We start from the raw sequence: 21,566 nt of genomic DNA, 5'->3' as shown, positions 1-21,566 counted from the left end.
TCTTATACATGAAATATAGCAATTAAAAATATAAATAAATAAATGCAGTGGTACCTCGGGTTAAGTACTTAATTCGTTCCGGAGGTCCGTTCTTAACCTGAAACTGTTCTTAACCTGAAGCACCACTTTAGCCATTGGGGCCTCCTGCTGCCGCCGCGCCACCAGAGCACGATTTCTGTTCTCATCCTGAAGCAAAGTTCTTAACCTGAAGCACTATTTCTGGGTTAGCGGAGTCTGTAACCTGAAGCGTATGTAACCCGAGGTACCACTATATGGTACTTGCCGCCATACATGCTCTGACGGTTGCAGCTCCTCGCAGTGGTGAGCCACGGGGTCTCCGTAGTCTGCTTGCCTCCTCCCACTGAGCCCGCCTTACAGCTGGCAGGGAGGCTGAAGGCGGTCCGTTTGTGCACCGCAGAGTCTGCGGCCGGCTAAGCGCGAGCGTCGCTGCCGCTCCAGTTGGCTGCGGCGATCGAAGTAATATTACCCCTTCACGCCTTTCCTGTCATAGAAACCTCGTGCCTTGCGCCCCTCCTGGGTAACGGCGCCTCCCCCCGAAAGCTCAACAACTCTGGGGCTCCCCCCCAAAAAAGTTCAGCAATTGTCTGGCTCTGCCTGCAAGGGAACAGCTTATAGACGGCTTGTTAGAGGCGCGTGGCTGTCATCGTTGGTCCGGCGGGCGAACAATTTTCATCAACAATTCAGGTCAATCTTCCCCCATTTTCTTAATTTGGAGTCCCCAAAAATAGGGGTTGTGCTATACATGGGGGCGTCCAATACACGGAAAAATACGGTAACTACAGATGAGCAGATCTTTTCCATAGCCAAATGACCTTTAGGAATTGATTGGTTAATTATTTAATTTCTATACTGCTTAACATATTAAAAACCTAGCTAGTTGAGCAGGGTATAAATAATAAAATTATAATAATTATTATTAAAAATATAAGATGTGTACAGAAAACTGAAGCAACAGCAGACAATTTAAACAAAATATTACAAAAATACACAGTTACATGTAACAGTGTTTCATTAATACAAAATTAAGCGCGCGCGCACACACACACACACATATATCCTACTTTTCCCCATTTTTAGTTTTTTTTTTTAAAATTAAAGTTAAAACCCACACATATAACATGGAGTTGACTTTCTCTGCTTCTCCTCAAAGTAATAGAAACCTTGGAAGAACCCTACTAGATGCCCTTTTGGTTCACTACAAACATTTCAATCTCACAGTGACTAACCAGGACACTGAGTGCAATAGTATTCTGTTACTCATGGTCCCCAACAACTTGTATCCAGAGGCATATTGCTCCAGTACTATATAGCCATTGATAGCTCTGTGAATAACTCCATGAATTTGTCCTTGCAAGTGAGAGAGGGAGAAGGGACGATAATCAGAAGCAGAAAAGTCATATGTTTTGAGGGAGGAGCCATTAATACCGAAAAGTGTTTCTACTTGATGTTGCCATTAGCAATTAAATGCAATGTTGGGATTGCTTATGAGGTTTGGAGGGGAAGGCAGTGGTCACCTGCCTGAGGCACTAAAGTGAGGAGCTTTTGAGGAAAGGAGGACCGACTTCTGCTTTAGGGAAGGAAGAGCTAACCGCCTCCCTAGGAAAATCCCCAAGCTACATGTGCAGCAAGCCAGGCCCCCTGGCTATTTTGATTAAGTGAAATGGAGCAGCAAGGAAGGAACCCGAGCTCAGAAATAAAACATTCAGGAGGATAAGCCCCTGTTCCTAGCTCCATATTAGAAAATCAGAATGTTTAAGCAATATTTTCTAGCAGAGCTCAACTTGAAAAACATGTTCACAGTGTAAGCTCAGATGTAGGATAAATATAGAGAATCTCTTTGAGAAGTTGACTTGAGATTTCCCCCCTTCTCAAATTCCAAGTGAATATTATTATGGAATAAGCAGACTGCATTCACGAGTTGCAGCCTGGCATTCTCCAAATTAAAGCAAGGATCGTAATCTTGCATCTTATGCTACTTTTAAGTACGTACTAGTTGTGGGTATCTGGACTTAATTACATGTACATATTAGCTGTAGGGATCTGGTTTTATAGTGATGTTTGATTGCAGCCCTTGGGTACAAGAGGAGTTGCCCAACTCCACAGTAGGGAACTTGGAAGGAGTGGGAAAACATCCCTTTGTATCACTGTATCAGAAAAGGCAGCCAAATTCCTCTGTGCTGAGGGCCACATCGTAAATATATCATGAATCAAAAGGCGGCTGCAGCTAGTTTGCATATCTTATTTGCAGATAATTAATGTGATTTGCATAACTGATTTCATGTGCGTGCCAAACTACAATTAGTAGACAACATACATTTTATTTTTCTGCACGTAGATGTCCTTGGGCCAGTCCTTGAGATTACCTTGTTATATGGTTTGGAAAATCAGCTGAGTTGAAAAAGGTAAAGAATCTTATCCCCTTATGTTACTTGCCTCCAACACTATTTGTAATTCTGTTTTTTTTAAATTATTCCTGCATTCATGAGGGCTAGAAAACTCAGCCTAGACTCAGCACTTGGTTGCATACCATTGCACTTTCTTTGGTTTTAAGTGGGATTTAAGCTAATGCACATTTATGTTGGTTACAAGTTTTATGCTACTGAATTCAGGGATTTGACTTCGATTAGTTTTAAAGGCTCTAGATTGAATTTTATTTATTTATTATTTTTTTAGGTTTTGGATACAGACTAGAGACACATATGTTTTGTACTTAGGCAGAAATCCTATCTACACTTACAGTACCTCATTGAGCTCAGTACCTTAGCTGAGATCCCTGCATTGCAGGGTGTTGGACTAGATGATCCTTGGGTCCCTTCCAACTCTATGATTCTATTATCGCTGCTCTAGTCTATGAGTAGAATATACTGAATTGTACTGAGTGTCTACTGTGCTTAAAAAGTTTGGGAATGGTGGAAGAGTTGGTGTGAAAATAGCTAATAGAAAAATTCCATTTTTAATTTAAAAAAATGCAGAGAGGAATCTAATGTAAAATGAAACTTGTGTCAATGTGCAACCGTCCATGTGCTGTTCAACACTGAGATAAATCATTCTACCTGAGGCGAAAAGGTGATAGGCATATATCAATGAGAACCACTTGCAGAGCATCATTAACTACTTCAGCTGCTTCCACTGCAGAATCATAGAATTGTAGAGTTGGAAGGAACCATGAGTCATCTAGTCCAACCCCTGAAGAGAGAAGCCAGTCTTTAAACCATACTTTTCTCTTCAGCAGTGGAATACTATTGCAGAAAAAATAATAATGAAGCCCTAGCACTGTGAATAATTCTTCACTGTGTATTTGATTTAATTCTCTATGTGACCAAAAATGTGCTTTAGTGTATGTTAAATAGCTTGCATATATGTGTGGCATAATATTTTAATATCACTGGAATAATGATAGTTGGCTACTTGGTATTTTGCATCTTCCCCGCCCAGACAAAAAAAACCTCTACAGGCTCTATCTGTTTAGAAAGGAGACCATACTTCCAGAAGTGTGCATTTCATATCTTTGACACCTCTGAATGACATAAAATCATTGTTCTGTTTGCTTGCTTTTGGCTTGTGAACCGAACAATGTTTATTTCTTGAAATGTACCTGACAGGAAAGGGCAGAACATGAAATGCATGTAGGAGAAATGGTTGAATCTTGAGATTAAATCAAAAAACACTCCCCTTAAAACAAAAGTTTTCAGAACTGAAAAGATACTCTCCCTTAATACCAGTTACTTCCATTGCAGTGAATGGTGCTACGCCACTTGGTATTATTATCACTTGCATTTATAACCTTCCTTTCTTCCAAGCAGCTCAAGACAGCATGTATTGCTCTTCCCCTGTCCTTTTTATCCTCACAACAACCCTGTGGGGTAGATCAAGGTGAGAGAGACTGCAATAGGCTCAAGATGACCCAGTCATATCTGGTCCAGCAATTTTGGGGGTGGGGATTAATAGTGCCATGGCTCCAATGCTTCTGTATTCCGTAAGATGCCTGTCAGGCCTGACAAGCATTGTGAAACTTTGTTTTTCTTTTTACAAAAAGGCAGACATTGTTGCCACTGATTTTCTGCTATTGTTTACTCTCATCATCTGTTTCTCTCCACTGGCTGTGGTGATGGGGGCTATTTTTCTGAGTCCCCTCCCCCCACCCCACAACAATGCCATGGAAAGATGAGAAAAATGATGAAGTAGTTGTAATGCCTGAAAATGCAGCTGCCTGGGACCTGGTTTGAAAACTGCTCAGGGGCTCCGCTAGTCTCGATTTGCTGTAATTTCCTTCAATAAATATTTGTTTCCCACTGGCTGTCTACCACAAGTAGAAACAGGATGTTTTTATTTGTGCAACTCAAGGGCTAAGAAAATATTAGGAAGGTTGGGTATGTGGACTTTATTTCATGTACGCATCTTATTACTATATTTTGAGATCAGAACAACATTTTCCCCAGGTTACAGTGGCTGGGTTGGGTACTTGCTCTGACATCAGATCTGGGGGACCGTCATATCCTGATCAAGCATTTTTTGTGTCTTGGGCTGCTGACCAGGGTGTCACTTATATTTGTACAAAAGGTCAATTGAGAAGCTAAGCTTGTGTCTTGTAGCCTGCAGTGGTACAGGAAGAAACAGATGCACACTAGCTGCACCTTTCAATATTTTTAGTACATGAAAGAAAATATAAAAATTATCACTGCAGCTAAGAGTTTACTAGATTTGGTCCAAATAATCATATCCTTCTTCAAAATGCACTGACGGTATTTTTCTCACTAAACATCCTTTCAGTGGAGTTATTAACTTGGTTCTGAACAAGTGGTCATCCCCATGGCAATGGACATAGGAAGGACAGGACAGATCTCTGCCACTGCTCTTCTTGCTACCACCTCACAGGGTGGGGAGCTCGCTGTGAAGATCTAAACATTGAAGGCCTATAGTCTGCTGTGGAAGTGTCAATGAGCATCAATTGGCTAGAGCTCTGAGAGCAGCTCACCCAGCCCTACAACACTTTGCTCCTCTTTTCTATCTCGGCAATGTCCTAATTTGCATGGAATCAACCACAGTGAAATCCAACATCAACAGACAAGGAAACACCCAATCTGGGAGCTTCAGGCAGAAGCATCCCTCCTCCTTAGCTGAGCAAAATACAACATCCAGCAGTTTTCAACAGCTGCTGTCAAAGTTTGGCCAATGCCAAGTGGACCTATTTGCCTTAGACTGGAAACATCATCTCCAGTCATCAGTGGAGGCATGGGATGCCCTGCTCTCCGCATGGCCACCAGGTCTTCTCTACTCCTTCTCTCCCCATCATTCTGAGGGTCAGAAAATCAGAGAAGAGAAAGCAAGAGTTCTGCTCATTACACTGTTCTGGCTTCAGCACCCTTGGTTCCCTCAAATACTCCACCTGGCAGTCTCCCCTCCGTGACACTTTACAGAACAGAGCTCCTCTTTCAGAGCCTGATTCTTCATCCAGCTCTCAAGTGGCTCCAGCTGACTGTTTAGAGTTTGAACTGCAATGCCTAACCAAGCTGGACTTACCTGCAGACCTCATTGATACGCTTCTACACTCCAAGAGGCCCCCACCCCCTGCTTATATCAATCCACCTAGATACCATTTTGATTCTTGTGTGTGTCCACAAGTCACTCCTACAAGAAACCAGAAGTTTCCACCATCCTTTCCTCCATCCTGTCATGACCATCCGCTGCCCGCCTCTCTTCCCATTTGCTCTTGAAAACGATTCCTTAGAGAGGCAACTCTAAAGTGTCCCCTGACCAGCCACATATTCCCATTCTAGGACCTCCACAAGGTGTTTTAGAGAAGCTTCCCTTCTTGGGGGGAAGGTCTCCCTCAAACTTCCATCCTTCAAGCTTGCCTCATTAGTGGCCATCACTTCAGCTTGCAGATTTTCAGAATTGCACTCCAAGAGCACTCTTGAACCTTTCACAAAGAGAGCATTGTCATCTGTACCGACCCAGCCTTCCTTCCTAAAGTCGCTGCTATCTTCCACTTGCAGCAAGAACTTGAGAGAGGAGAAAATAGTTGGCATTCCCTGGACATTTGCAGAACCTTAAAAGTCTACATTGGTCAAACCAAAGAGCTCAGGCGGACCGAATCCCTCTTCATGTCAATCCACCCCCATTTATGCACCATTGTTTGCTGGATTGTGCCCAGTGTGACTTTTTTGTTGTAACGTAAGATACCGTATTTTTTGCTCTATAAGACTCACATTTTCCCTCCTAAAAAGTAAGGGGAAATGTGTGTGCGTCTTATGGAGTGAATGCAGGCTGCGCAGCTATCACAGAAGCCAGAACAGCAAGAGGGATTGCTGCTTTCGCTGCGCAGCGATCCCTCTTGCTGTTCTGGCTTCTGAGATTCAGATTTTTTCCCCCTTGTTTTCCTCCTCCAAAAACTAGGTGCGTCTCATGGTCTGGTGCGTCTTATAGAGCGAAAAACACGGTACTTTCATCAGTGACACTAAACTTATTCATCAGGATAATGGTATTGGGGGTTATTGCGGTTTTTTATTATGTATTTTGTGATTTATATTCTGCTTTTATCCTGTGAACCACCTTGAGACCTGTGTGTATAGGGCAGTATATAAATTCAATAAATAATGTAAAATAAATATACTTAGCATGATTTTGAAAATTTTTTAGAAGAGGGAGTTATAATCTCTTTAGTCTTACAGAAGCTATTTAATAACAATTTGTAGTATACATCAAGAGATGACCTCTTTGTTGTGACACTGCTAAATTGCCACCTGTGTTTAACTTTGTAGTGCTTTTTTGAATAATAGAGACTTTTTTTTAAAAAAAAAGCCACTTACCTTGTGCATATCTGGAATAAAATTCCAGACATGTATTTGAATGACTAGTCTTGTTATGTCAGTGTTGAATCCACCCCTGCCCCCAAGCAGGCTGTGTAGATAGGTGGGTTTCTTTCCTTGTTTGACATCTGAGCTTCTCAAAATGCTTCCAGATGTAGCTGATTGGGCCTCTGAATCAGAACTGCTCACTGTTTCACACGGTAGCTCTAAATTCAAGGAAGAGGAAGCACCTCTGTTTCTTTGAGGCCTGCCCTCTTGCAGTACCTGGTTTTGTCTTACTATTGCTATTGAGAATGGAACATAGATACGTTTATAGCAGAAGATGGGCAGAAAGCTGCTAGGTGTTTCTTCTAATGGCATTTATTAAAAGTGATACCTGAGAAGGTCTGGGTCTGGGCACTCCCTGGATAGGAGACCACCCGAGTGCTTCATGCGTGCTGATTTGAATTACATCTTTTAACAAAGATAGGCTACAAAATAAATGAGTGGTACCTGCAACAAAATGTTGCAGCGTGGCCCGCTTAGGTTCAGGATTTTCTGTTTCCCTTTCCACCAAGTTTTCCGAGTCCCCTACCATCCACAACAGTGATCCAGTCTTTTGTAACAATGAGGCATATTCAATGCCCATTAAGCTTTTTTTGGGGTGGGTGGGTGTGTCCCCCTTTGGGTTCTTTCCCAAAGTTTCTTTGTACTTACACAAATATATGAGCTCCCCCAAGCCTGGTGACGCCTCCCTCTTATGCATAGATGGTGTTGTTTTCACTGCATAAGGAATGACTCTCTGAACATTGAGATCACTATTAGTATGTGTATTATATGATAAATAAGTGTTTGCTGGCCCCGTGGGCCCAAAGGAAGAGAACACAACCATTGAACTGATACTAAATCGTAAGCAGTCTGTAACACATTCATCCCCAGTGCTTTTAAATTTCCTATAACTTTCCTGGGGTAAGAATGAGGTTTGGAAACAAATACAATTCTGCTTGTCCCAAATTATGTTGAGACATTCAAGTCACTTTGAGAACCCATTCCCCAGTGTAAGCACAGTAATTGTGCAGCCTTAATTTTGGTTGCATGCAAATATGTTAAAAAACCCCTGAAGTCTCTTTTTAAGAGTGCTGCTTAATGTTTTAGGTTGGGCTAATGCCTCCAGACTGTTCATGTTCTCTGCATGGTTTGCACTGTGCAGCTTTAAAGAAAATGACACCCCCCTCCAAAGAATTTATAACCTAACAAATGGATTAAAATCAGTAGTTAGGGGCCTTTCGGGGACTAGCCTTGGTTGCATATGTTTGTTCCCTTGTTCCGATACTCTAGCTTTGACCTGCAACCCGAATGTTGAGAATATGTGGATTAGATAGGTGGCATTGCATTCTGGGAATCTCCCAACTTCCCCAAGTGAAACCTGGACATGGCTTCCTCAGTGGTAAGATCAGTAAAACTTGCAAGACCCCCTGAAAGATATTGGTTCTCTCAACACTGATCTTTTCCTGCAGTGTGCAGCTACAGAAGGGTGTTGGATGTGTTCTGTGCTGCAATACTAGTTATTACAATTGAAAATACATAGGGTTATATCTGAGTTCTGCAAAGAAATTGATGGACCTAAGTTGGTAATGTACACTCAGCAGAACTAAGATTAGGTGCAACATATGGGATAATAGCCTTTGTGCCTGTAAGTCTTTAGTATCAGGGCAAACGGCCTCTAGGGGTGCAGTTTTCACCAGAATCCTGAATTTCTCTCTCCCCAATATGAGGTCCTGATCTGGATCTGCTGCATCGTCTAGTGGTTGCTACCTGCAAGTTTTTTTTTTTTTGTTTTTTTTTTGGGGGGGGGGAGAGAAAGATAGAGATATGCATTTGTATGTTTCCAGTGTTACGTCAAGTGTGATCCTTGTGTCAGTGGTTGGCGGTACGGTGTAACAAGTTGCTCCATCTTAACGAGTCAAAAATGAAAAGGGTTTTCTGGCTGAAGAAAGCCTGAAAATCAACAGGTTACCTAAAACAAATGTAAAACAGAAGTAATAAAATGTGTTCTGTGATTTGCTAGTGGCAAGTTGTAAATACAAAGCATCGTCCTCAAACCTGCGAAAACAATGAAGGAATTAACAACACGCACGCCTTATTTGTTGTATTTATTTTGCTAAAATGTAAGTCTGCCATACTACACAGCATAGCTGCTTTGTACAGGTGTTACTCTAATATGTATGATAATGGGAAGGTAGAGGAGTTAACAGATAGTTGTTTAGTTCAAATATTAGTCTACCTCTTTATAGCAGAAAATTGAAATCAACTCCATCTATTAAATGCTAAGAATACAGCTAAATGGTGAGAATTGATTTTGTTGCCTTCTGTGCCTATACAAGTTCTTTCTTTCTATTTTATATTGTATCTAAACCAGAAATTTAAAAGAACTGTATCTGTAAATGTGTAATTAGCTGAGATATTAATGGGCTTTCTTGCTGAGCGTGGACTTTTGCTCCTCCTTTCACATGAACAAGCAAGGAAGCAAACCAACCAACCAACCAACAAACAAACAAACCAGGAAGTCTTTCATAGCTTGCGGTTTCATCTGGGAAACTATGGTTAACAGCTTTGGAATAAGCTGAGCTAGTAAGCAAACTTCAACACTTGGTGTGCATGAAAGCAACAGGTGCATACATGTTTCAGCTTAAATTGAGATGAATTGTCCAAACTCACTATAGTCTTCAGCTATGTTATTAGTGGCAGACATATAATATTGTAAGATTCATGTTGGAGTTGACATGGGGTTATCTTATTTTATGCTAGCAGTAATATTGTGTGGTAGGTCAGGCCAAGAGAAATTTGCTGGAGGACTCCCAGGTAGCATCATGGCTAAGCAAAGATTTGAACCCAGGTGCCCCCAAAGTCTAGCACTTGTTCTGCTGTGCTACACTGGTGTCATTCTTTCCTGATTAAGATTTTTTAAAAGAGAAATGTGAGATTATTACTGCAAGCTTACATAATAAGGTATCAGATCCAATTAGTGATATCCACATCATAGTTTAAGACACTTGTGGCCTTAAATTCCTCTGCAGACTGCTTGGGCATTTAAATTTTGTGTTGTTTTTTCAGACTTGCCTAGACAGAGATCTAATTTTTCCAATGTAGTATTACTGCACTAAGACTTCTTTGTATTTTTGAGCCTTACGTTCAAAAACTTGTTGGGATCTTGCAAGGAGTTGCCAACATTGACCTCATCATGCATCCTAAATAACAGTGTGTTTGCCAAGCGTTGTGGAAAAAAATGTCGCTGCCAGCAATATTTTGGTCTTATCGCCACTTTCAGTTTTTTCTGTGTTTTAGGTGTTCTACTAAATCTTTGGTGTTCCTGTCAGTTAGGAATTAAAGGGTACAATAATGTTTAAGAGATTCTTGGTAAAACCCTCCCCATTTATAAAGTAATCAGAGGGTATACACAGAATGTCCTTTGAAAGATTGTGACTTCTAGGCTTTTGAATAAGTGGGCAGAATTATTTTTTAAAGTGTTGGTTGTGCCAAGTCTGAAGCCAATGTTTGCCCTTACCTATTCCTTCTTATTTAGCAGGCACTGAGGAAGTGAATCAGTATGTATGAATGGGATGCAGTAATTTCCAAAAAGTCTAAAATAGGAGCATTGGAAACTATAGCTTGACCTTCAAGAACACTTTCCATTTTGATTCCTTGCCCCCTACTCCTTGAATGCCCTCTGTATCTGTAGCAGAACCTGTTTAGATTGCAGGAAGTTCTAGGGTCACTTCTAAGGTGTGGTCTCCCAGTACATGTGGGATTTTAGCCGGGCTTGTTGGACTCACCATTGACCTACATGACTGACAGGGTAAACCATGTGTTCGAAAACCTATCTGATAGTGTTTTGCATGCGTAGTGATCTTTAAGAAAGTTACTCTGTCACGATGTTCTAATTGAATGATCGTCTGATAAGTTTCCAGAGAACCTGTGGGGTTTCTCAGCACGCAGTTTGAAAACTAGTCTGAAAGTTGATTATTATTTTTTTAAGAGGAGGGAAATATTTAAAGGGGAGCTTTTGTTATTTGAATTAAAAACTGTTACATGACAGCCAGGACAAAGATAATGCATAACGAAGCTGGATTGTATGGATGGTAAATTCAGCTTCTGTACCAGCTATTATCTTAAAGATGTGTGCTATTCAATTCATTGTAAAAATGCTAGCGACATTTATTTTTGAGATGCAAAGTAGATGGGAAAAGCATTTGCTATGGAGCAGTTTTATTGCCACTATTCAACAAAGGGCAAAGACCTATAAGAACAGTTCTGTAGAAAAGCTTTGCTTCTGGTTTAAGAGTTAAAAGGGCAAAATATTGATGTTTCCCTTATTCTGAACGATTTCCACAGCTTAAAAACTCCTGGAAAGAGAAAAAGCATAAAACTGACATTTAAAGAAGTAAGATGATTTACACTATGTCCAAAACTTTGGGTTAGGAAACAGTTTTAATTTATTTATTTTTTAAGTAACTTGTCTGTTAAAAAGTGTTTTCCTTTTGATGCTGTTTCCCAGTTGGATAGACTCCTTCAGCGTTTCTAGGTTAAAAATATTTGCATTTTTGGTTTTGTTTTAATAAGGATCTGTAGAGAAGCTTTTTTGTTCTTTGTAGCTAGCTGGTTTTTTATATCGATCAGAATGCTTTCACATTTGATTCTGATCTCAGACCTACATGAATAGAAGCAGCGATGTTGAGAGAAAATGACAGGCTACAAAATGTAGTCAATTTTCTTTCTTTTAAATGAGTCCTAATCTTCTCTTACACTCTGCTCCTGGGAAATGCACATTTGACAAAAAGGATTTTTAAAGGGAATTTTGGTTTTTGATTTTGTTTTTTTTATTATTAAAAAAAGATAGTAAATGAGTAATATATATATATATGGGGGGAATTATTTTATCTGTGACTGTCTTTTCCATTGGTTTACAGCTGGTGAGTTGGGTTGCAGCCTCAGCTAAGTGGGTCACAGCAGAAGCACTACTGCTATACAGTTGTATGTTATATACAGTTATATGGTTTTAAAAAAGAAAGAAAGGAAAGAAATGGGTCCCCAAATTAATGTTAGGGCTAAAGGTGGGTTGTGGGTCTGAAAAGATTGGAAATCACTTGTCAGGCAAGTGTTGATTTCATTGATTCATGAGCATTCATGTGTGAACTTGCCCTCAGAAGGTTGACCACTTAAAGCAGAGCTTTCCAAACTGTGTGTCGCGACATGTTAGAGTGTCGGCTGCAATGTGTTGGTGTGTATCGCACAAACGCTCCCCACGCTTCTCCTGGGGCTAGAAAGGGGTTAGTTTAACCTCCAGTTTGCTAGTAAAACTGAATTACTGTGTTGCGCAATGATGCAAAACTGAATTACTGTGTCGCGAAATGATGCATGTCTAAAAAGCGTGTCACCAACATGAAAAGTTGGTAAAGCTCTGACTTAAAGAGTATTTTCATGTCACATAATGGACTTGAATGTATGAGGACATAATAGGCCACCCCTTAGTTTAACTCCTTAATCCTCATCTTTCCCTACATGAACCATGCAAATGTAACTTCAGGGGCACACATTTCCCCCCTGCTTACATATTTCTGTGGTCTGACACTGTAACAACAAAAACAACTTGTTAGTCGCTTGTCACCCAAAGGTTTCCAAGCAACTTACCTCAAAGAAAAATATACAATATATAATAGCAGAGGGGGAAGGGGGGGATTCATATAACACATTAATATTTCAAAAAACATAACATCAGTGGAAAAACAACAACAACAAAACATACCAGCCATATAAATAGATGGTAAAGTCCTTTGTCCTGCTCTGTAAATTCCTGTGTAAGCTAATGATGCTATGGAAATAAAACAAAAGAGGAAGGTTATATTCAAAAATATTTCATTGTGTCGTATTTTTATAAAGGTCATTCATATTTTTGTACAGGTCACTTGAAAGTGTTGTGATTTGAAACAATGGATGAGCAATCTCAAGGCATGCCAGGCCCTCCTGTTCCTCAATTTCAGCCACAGGTAGGACATTGCATTAGTTGCTCAGACTAGGTAGGAAGGGGTACATTAATTCAGAATTTAAAAGCCCGGAGAACTTACTCTGACTTACATTTTGCCGATGTTATTCTGTTCATTTCCATTACATACTGTAGCCCTAGAATGGTGCTATGGATTTTTTTTCTTTCCTTTTTTTTTTTACTGTTGCAACTTGGACTCCAGTTTGTTTGTTTGTTTGTAACTATACTATGTTTAAGGTGAATCACAAATCAGTTCTTGTAGAAACACTAACGCAATAAGCACTAGTCTAGCTTCAACAACAATAGAAAAACCTTTTTCAAAACTACATTTCTCCTCTTTACCCTGAAGGTAAGCTGGATTTTGAAAAGCCCTGTGGTGGCAGTTGTTGTAAAGGTAAAGGTAAAGGGACCCCTGACCATTAGGTCCAGTCATGACCGACTCTGGGGTTGTGGCGCTCATCTCGCTTTATTGGCCGAGGGAGCCGACGTTTGTCCGCAGACAGCTTCCGGGTCATGTGGCCAGCATGACTAAGCCACTTCTGGTGAACCAGAGCAGCACACAGAAACGCCGTTTACCTTCCCTACCTATTTATCTACTTGCACTTTGATGTGCTTTTGAACTGCTAGGTTGGCAGGAGCAGGGACTGAGCAACGGGAGCTCACCCCGTCGCGGGGATTCGAACCGCCAACCTTCTGATTGGCAAGTCCTAGGCTCTGTGGTTTAACCCACAGCGCCACCCACGTCCCCACCCAGTTGTTGAGGGACGACCAATTTATCTCAGATGGAAGTCATGAAGCTAGAGCTCCTCTCTATGATGCTCTATCTTGTCCCCTCAGGGCAATATGGTTCTTGGGTAACCCTTTGGTGGTGACTGAGATTGGTAGAGAGGCCACCAGTAGGAGCTTTAGGAGTTAGCTGGTGGACAGCTCTGTAAGAACATCCCTTAAAATTTGAAGCGCAGATGTGCCAGTACAACTCAAATTTCTGTATCATATAATCTTTTTGTGTAGCTCCATGGGAATGCTAATATCAAATAGTGACCTGAGAGAGAATGCAGTTTGCTAAATCATAATTGCGTCAGTGCAAATTATGTATTCAGAAGTAAACGAAGAAACAGTAGCAGAACAAAGTTTCTTCATGGATTTCGAAAAGCATACCAAGAATGAGTTTGTGTAACCCTGTTTTTCAGCGGAGTGTCGGGACAGCAGCGAAAAACAGTCTAATTAAAAGGATGAAATGTTTTTCTGATACATAACAAGTTTTAAGTTACAAACGGGGAGTGGGAAAGTTGTTAACATTCACAGATTTCAGCACAGCTGTTGCTTTGGAATTTGAGCCTATTTACACCTCAGGTGGTAGTCATGTTCCGCTGCTATACACCAGTGGTTTGTCGCCCATACACTAAAAAGTGTGATGGGGAGTTGTATGCTTTCAAAGATGATGTGCACTTTTTTTTGGCCAGTCATGACTGTCTGATGTACGTCCACACACTGTGTTTGTATGTGCGCATCTTCACTTTGAGGATACCAAAATACCAGTTGAAGGTACTGTCATAACCAGGATTTCTAAACACCCTTGTTTCTAGACCTGGTTACAAGGGAACCCACCCAGGCTAGCATTAACCATAATTCACATTGGTGTAGGTGTCCAATCCTGAAATAATTTGAACACTGAAATTAATAGCTTTGTGAGTAGGTGAATGCTTTTAGTTTTGAACTGTTTTAGAAGTTTTAACTGCATTATTTTTGCATTGACATGTTGCTGCCCTGGGCTCCTTTGATGGAAGGTGAGGGATATATGTTTAATAAACAACAAAATAAAATAAATAAATAATCCAAAGCATGTTCCTGTGACTGCCTTCTGATTTGCAAACTGCGGTTTGCAAGGAGCCAGCACTGGGTCTGCCCAGAACATGGGAGAGAATGGTTAGGGCCCCGATAATCTAGCTCAATAGATGGATTATGTTATGCCAAAAGCAACACCCCAGCTGAGATGTAGAAGTTGTTGCCACTCCTTTTCTTTTTAATGTGCTGGTCTAAGATGCAGTGTGATCTTTACCAAAATGTATGTAATATGTTCTCTGACCAACTGATGCTCCCATTATGCATGAGTTTATTGCTTTCCCAAATTGCATAGTGGCTGGGAGGGAGGCCCGGGTGATAGTTGGGAGATGTGCAGCTATGTTCCTTCTCATGTCAGGTCTCCACGTCTAAATTGTATGACAAGACAAGGGAGCAGATGAGACAAGCTGTCAGTCAGCCACACTGCCCTTTGAAGAAAGGCCATTGGGGCTGGGGAGGCAGGGGGGGAGGTGCTGCAAATGGGCTGTGAAGTTTACATACACTGCCCACTGTTAAACAGATTACCTCTAATGAAGTGTCTAATGCTCAGGCCATATCAGTCTAATCCTTGGTGGCAGTTCATCCCTCAACTGCCAAAAAAACACCGCCCTCTGGCCCGCTCTCGCCACTCTGGCCGCCAAACACAGGGAGGTGCCCAGTCTTAATAAAGCCAGACAGTGTGTGATCTGACATGCAAATGTAGGTCATTGCATATGTAAATGTGTGATTACAAACCTGCATGCCAAAACACATTAGTGAGACTTTGCTCTCAGCATGCGGTTGTCACACTGCCTTAGTAGTTCACGCTAATGTTTGTCAAGTTACTGCGCAGACAGAGGATGCAATTCCTAATTCAAATTTTGAAATATATGCTGGTTAAACAACCACAAAACCCCGTAGCTTAATGAAGCCACTTCCTGGTTCTCTGCAACGTGAACATTTGAATAATAAGAGAGAACTCCACCAAGTTTCTCTGTTTTTACTCTAAATGCTGCAGATAACCTCATTAAATCTGCATAGGCTTCACTTTGAATATACATAGCTGAATTGCTGCAATACCATCACTATCGAAGCAGCAACGTATTTGGATGTAGGTGCTTCTAAGGAACAATAATTTATTTTTGATTGTGTAACTGAGCATCGGGGAGGCAAAAGCCCTAGAATCATTTCTAACACCCGCTGCAGTTCAAAGAAGACTAATTGAGTACTTACAGCATTTAGAATTGCTGCTGTTTTTGCTTTTAAATTGAAATGCAAGGGCACAAAATGACAAAATTGTTGCCGTCCTTCATTTTGTTACTGTTTTTGTTTGGATGCTGCATGTCACAAAAGTATGCAAAACTTTGAAATATAAAATGCTTGGGATACAGAACAGAGAACAACCTGGAGTATCACTGTCTCTCGGTTTTCTTTCTTAACAATCTTTGCTGTCTCCTCCAAAAACAGGAGAAGCCAGTTACAGGTATATATTCTACATCAAATGGAGCATATCCAACTTCAGAATACAAACAGTTAAATATAATCAAGAACTGTGGATCTTAGAACTCTGCATTTCTGCATCAATTTCCAGATCTCTAAAGCAATCTGTTAACGGTTGCTCAGTTTCCATATCTCAGTAGTAGATAAAGCATTGGTCACAGATAACATTGCAGGTGCATGCCTTCAATGCAGACAGAACTTGCTCTGATTCCAGGCCAGTACTAATCCATCTTCAACTACAATTTTCAGAAGTAATTTGGCCTGGGTTTCCCATCCTTTTCTCCTCATCTGTACTGGACACTAGGAAGTTTTCTCATACCTCTTGGCTAGAATGTCCACTTACGCCTAGGAACTATGTAGACACTGTTAAATTGGCTGACACTCAGAAGCACATACATGATCATGTTTCTCTTGAAAATCCACAACTATACATGTATATTTTAACAATATGAGGACTAGACCTGAATCCTTAAAAGGAATACTTACGATATCAGGTGAAATGGGAACAAACAGTGTTATTGATCACGACTTATCACCCTAGTCTGACTTGTCAGAGGACTTGTCGACAGTAGGGGAAGGACTCTAGGTCTAAGTGCCACTGACAGGAACTCTTATCTGCAATCCTATGCCCACTTACCTGGAGATAGGCCCCACTGAACTCACTGGGATGTATATCTAAGTAAGCATGTATAGGGTTAGATGTAATTTTCATTTATTTTTGTCAATTGCATTTGTGTATAAATATTAATATTCATTTATATTCCTTTTTACAAAAAGTACACAAGGTACCTTTACATAAAACCTAATTAGAATGTGACCCAGAAAGTAAACAATAGAAACAACAGTTTAATATGAAGGCAGATAAAACCATGATTTTAAAAAGCCCCACAAATAAAACTGTCCTCAGTCCTCACCTGGGAACAGTATCAATCTCTCTTGACAGACTGAAAAGGCCTTCTTCTGAGTGCACCTACCTAATCTTGAAGCTATTGGTTAGGAACATTTTGGGAGGATTGGAACCTAAAACCATTTAAGGGTTTGAAGTTCAAAGTCAGGACCTTGGGTTGAGTCTAGAAGAAAACTGCCAACCAGTGACAGTGCAGTGTTGACACACAGACACTTGGTGATGTGGTGGAGCTAGGAAAGGGTTAGTTCTCAGTTTTCAAACCCAGTAACTTAGAATCCATTCCAAACTGGATGCATACTGACTTTCCAGGGTTAGGAACCTAGGCAGTTCCAAAGCAAACATAAGGAAACTCAGAACAAATACACCCATATAGTTTTTCGAACACTGTGACTGAGTACTGCTTATTTCTGCCAGTGCACACATACTTGCCTTTTTAAAGCCTCTGTACTTTGTGCAGCCAATCTCACATTCATGTTCTTAAAGCTAATGGTATAAGCACATGGCTGTTGGGAGGGGGGAAAGTATGATTGCACATACTCCTCCAGTATGTAAAGTATACCTTATGTTTTCTTGTATCCTTGACTGCAGAAAGCCTTACGACCCGACATGGGCTACAATACTTTAGCAAACTTCCGAATAGAAAAGAAGATTGGCCGTGGACAGTTTAGTGAAGTTTACAGAGCCACATGTTTGTTGGACGGTGTGCCAGTAGCTTTAAAAAAAGTGCAGGTAAGGATGTCTTGAGCAATGCAATGAGAAACTTGGCTACTGCTTTTGGTAAGGTTGCTTAATGTTGTTTTATATATAAGTCAATAGGTAACCATTGTTTTAGAACCTTTGTGGGGTTTTTTACTTTATTTTTGCATTTTTCATTTCACAAACCATAACAAAAAAGAAACAAAATACAGACATCATATCCCCTTTGACTTCTCTGCCCCCCTTTTGTGGATCCTTATATTTTCATTTTCATTCTGCCTCTTATCACTAAGTCCACTGCTGATTCTAAAACAATTGGAGTTAGCATTGTTTTAGAACCTTGCTAATTGTTGAAATACCATTTTATAAAAACAATAATCATAATTGTTTATTTTTATACTACTTTTCCACAGTACACTATGCTCGAAGCAGATCACAACATCAAAATGATTACACAAGTCATAACAAAATATAAATAATCACATAAGAAATTGGCTACTCTCATATTAATAAAAGTACAATAAAATTGTACAATTCACTGATAACAATTCTTAATAAGATCTATCAATAAAAATACAAGAACATAACTTAAGCATCTGCAAAACTAAATTTTGACTCCGAGCAACAGCAACAACCCCCACTCTGATGCTCTCTAGGTAGCAGCAACTTTCATAGCTGGAGTCATTCTGTGTCCTGTGCTCTCAGGCCAGGTGAAGATGGTCCAAACTGAGAACAGGGACCAGTTCACACAGGACTTTTATCCACCATCCACTACCCAGAGATCTACCCAGGCAGCAAAGTCTCTTACTTCCAAGTGCTGCCTTTGGCTGATGGTACCTGTACCTAACATTCACCAGCCACAACTTTTGTGGCAGTTCTTGCCTTGAAGAAGCCTAGCATCAGCATGTGGCACCTGCAGGCAACTGTGGTATCAGGATTCTGTCAGGGCTTATTGCTGCACTGACACCTGTCCTGAGGCTGCTGAGGCACCATTTAAATTTTCCACAATGGCCCCCGGGTCACCCCAGGGCATTGTGGGAAATATAAATGGTGACTCTAGGCTGCCTAGCATGGATTGCTGCACTGCGGCTGCTGTCTTCACCAGATATCCTTCAAAGATATCCTTCGAAACCTGCAGCCAAGTCCTGAGTAGGAATAGGTGGCTATGATGCTATGCAATGGGTAAATGGAAGAAAGATCTAACATTTTTGTAACAGACATAGGATTCAAAATATCTTGGCTCTCTGATTATTGTGCAATGAACTTTAGACATCAAAAAATGTTTCAGACTTGAGCCTTTAAAAAAAAATAGGATGACAAGGCTGGCTGTACTGCTTCTGCTGCTGCCACCTAAGGATTTATGAATGCTTTTCTAACCCTGAATACAATAGCACCACCTCTGTCCTCTTCATGTGGCATTGTGAAGCTGTAAGTTTAAGGTGCCAGGTTTTAAGGGCTGTGCATGTGTTCCCTTCCCTTCCCTGCCTCTAACTGCAGTCTCTGTGTGCTGTTTTTAAAAGAATGAGCTTCATTCCAGAGCAGAAGATTTTGAACTGCTAGCTTGTATTAGCGAAATGCATTAAAAAGAAGTACAAATGTTAAAGAGATGCATTCAAAAGAGATGTGCAACGTTTTTTTAAAAGTAAAGCCAGTCCATTGACTCTTGTCAGAAACCCTACTGTGCCAAATGTTAGTACCAAGGCCATTAAAACATAACAGGCTCTTCTTTGCAGAGTATTATCTATGCACAGTCTACAGTATGGGACCTTCTTGAACAGATTTCCCTAGTCTGATTGCCCCCAGATGGTTAGAACTGCAATCCCCACTATTGGCCATGCTAGCTGTGGTTGATGTAAGTTGTACTGCAGGACACCTGAAGTTTACTAGGTTGGGCAAGGCTGTTCTAGAGCAATAAGTTTCTTCACTTGAATGGGAGACATTGACCTTACTTGAGCGTAAGAAGGGCTAGCAAGCCCCTTCCTGCTCTCTCCAAACTTGCCGTGAGTGCAGCAATGAAAGGGATCTCTCTTGTCTGTGTTGTTGCAAGGTCTCATTGCAAGGTTTTCCTTGTTAGATTGGATTGTTTTCCTTAATGTTGTTAAAGTATTGCAAGTATTGCTTCATTTTTTTCTGTGGGTTATTTATCTCTCCCAAGTCCTATGCACTGTGTTACAATGAGTAACTTTTGAAAAGTGCCTTCACAACAGTGGAAAGTCCCGACTCGTTATCTGTATTAGTGAGTCATTTCCTAGTCCTTCTGCTGTCCTGTGCAAATCCACCCTGTTACAAGGCACCCGGGGCTAGCTTGTGATGCTTGCTCCCACACTGCCGTATATCTTAATGAAATTTGGGTGGAGTGGCTCTTGCACCCCATCCTAAATACTTTACAGGGCCAATTATGATTAGGATTAAATGCTGTCTTTTATTTAACAACGACATTTCAAAATTTACATTGCATTATATTACTTGCTAGCATGCTTTCTGCCTGGAAGTCCGTGGGGCATTAAAGTAATTCGGATTCCTAAACATTTTTTGGCCATGTTAATGTTTCAAAGCGTCCATCTTTAAAAAAGTTACCTAGCAGAATATAAGCTCTTTTATTATATGGAAATGCCAGAGGGTGCGAGGGTCAGCAGAGAAGGAAGCAGGATAGTGTTAAATTGCAGCGTAAATGTCAAAAGAAGTGTATCTAAATGAAGACTGTAGTTTGTGTGTGTGTTTGTTACTGTACTATTTTTAAACTTGAGAATTTAATAGGTTTTTGAATTGCCCAGCAACAGTAACTATTTTGTTGTTGTTGTTATTTTAAGAATGCATGCAATTATGGAACTTCTGGCTAGCCTGGTCTACATGGGAGTTAGGGTGAAATGTTTTGCTAGAATTCTTTCCAGAAGCTCCATTGCATTTTGTGCCCTAAGTAGTTCCATGCATTTCCCCTTTCATTTCAACTCTTAATACCTTGTGTTAGAAGATCATAAAAGGATTCTTTTTATCTGGCACATGGATTAATTATTCATTGTGCGTTGTCAGCGAATTGCTTCTTCAGGATTAAATTAGAACTAATTAATCTTAAGGAAGAAAGTTCTATTTTATGCTATAAAAAAACTATGGCCATTTTACTTTCCTGGTTGGTAATCATTTTATTGCTTTTGCATTTGTAGGGAATTCTATTTGTTTGTTTTGCCAAAGCTCTTTATGGTTCTGCAGGTTGTGGTTTATTAAATACGCTATATTGAAAACATTTAGTTCTACGATTCAAAAGAGACTACTTTTTCAAAGATCGGAGTGCTGTTCATACATTCTGAATAAAAAAGTCTATTTGCTCTCTGAGATCAAACACCAATGGTCTTAAGAGCAGTATTACATTTTGCAGGGGAAAAAGCTTGTAGCTGGAGTGTTTCAAAAGAAGCATCCTTTTGAATTAACTGACTTATTTTATAGACTTCAAAAGTCTAGTTGTTGGACTGAGAGAAATAAATGCCGAATAAATTCAGAAATGAGAATTTAATGGGGGGAGACTTTCTATTTTAAGAGGGCTAGTCCATCTTTCTGCTCCCTTCTGCTTGGTTCTTCATCTTAATCCCATTACTGCTCCCAGCTTTAGCACCACCTCTAAGGATCATCACCCCATCTGCAACATGTAAACGGCCACCTCACCATGCTGATTTTTTGCCTTTGGCTTAAGGCTCCATGAAAAAACAAAAACAAAACTTGAACCCATCTTCGCATTCCCTGTTTGCTTCTCCCTCTCAGGCTTTTTGGTGTCCTCTTCAGCAACTTTCTATCCTCCTTT

General features: G+C 40.5%; 1 protein-coding gene across 5 annotated transcripts in view; it reads left to right on the top strand.

Annotated features, from left to right (window-relative positions):
* The window catches only part of NEK7 (NIMA related kinase 7), an 86,242-nt gene that overhangs the window by 12,215 nt on the left and 52,461 nt on the right, over positions 1 to 21,566 (top strand). For 3 of the 5 annotated variants that reach the window (XM_081010797.1, XM_081010799.1, XM_081010801.1), the window contains exons 2-3: positions 12,768 to 12,853; positions 17,666 to 17,806. In XM_081010797.1, the coding sequence (XP_080866923.1) occupies positions 12,797 to 12,853; positions 17,666 to 17,806 (198 nt within the window). In that variant the 5' untranslated portion in view covers positions 12,768 to 12,796. Of the gene's footprint in view, positions 1 to 2,356; positions 2,424 to 12,767; positions 12,854 to 17,665; positions 17,807 to 21,566 lie in introns of all 5 variants that reach the window. The other 2 variants (XM_081010798.1, XM_081010800.1) reach the window with 2 other exon arrangements.

The sequence above is a fragment of the Podarcis pityusensis genome, assembly GCF_964106645.2.
Source record: "Podarcis pityusensis genome assembly, chromosome: 6".
NCBI lineage: Eukaryota > Metazoa > Chordata > Lepidosauria > Squamata > Lacertidae > Podarcis > Podarcis pityusensis.
This window is presented reverse-complemented; position numbering and strand designations above follow the sequence as displayed.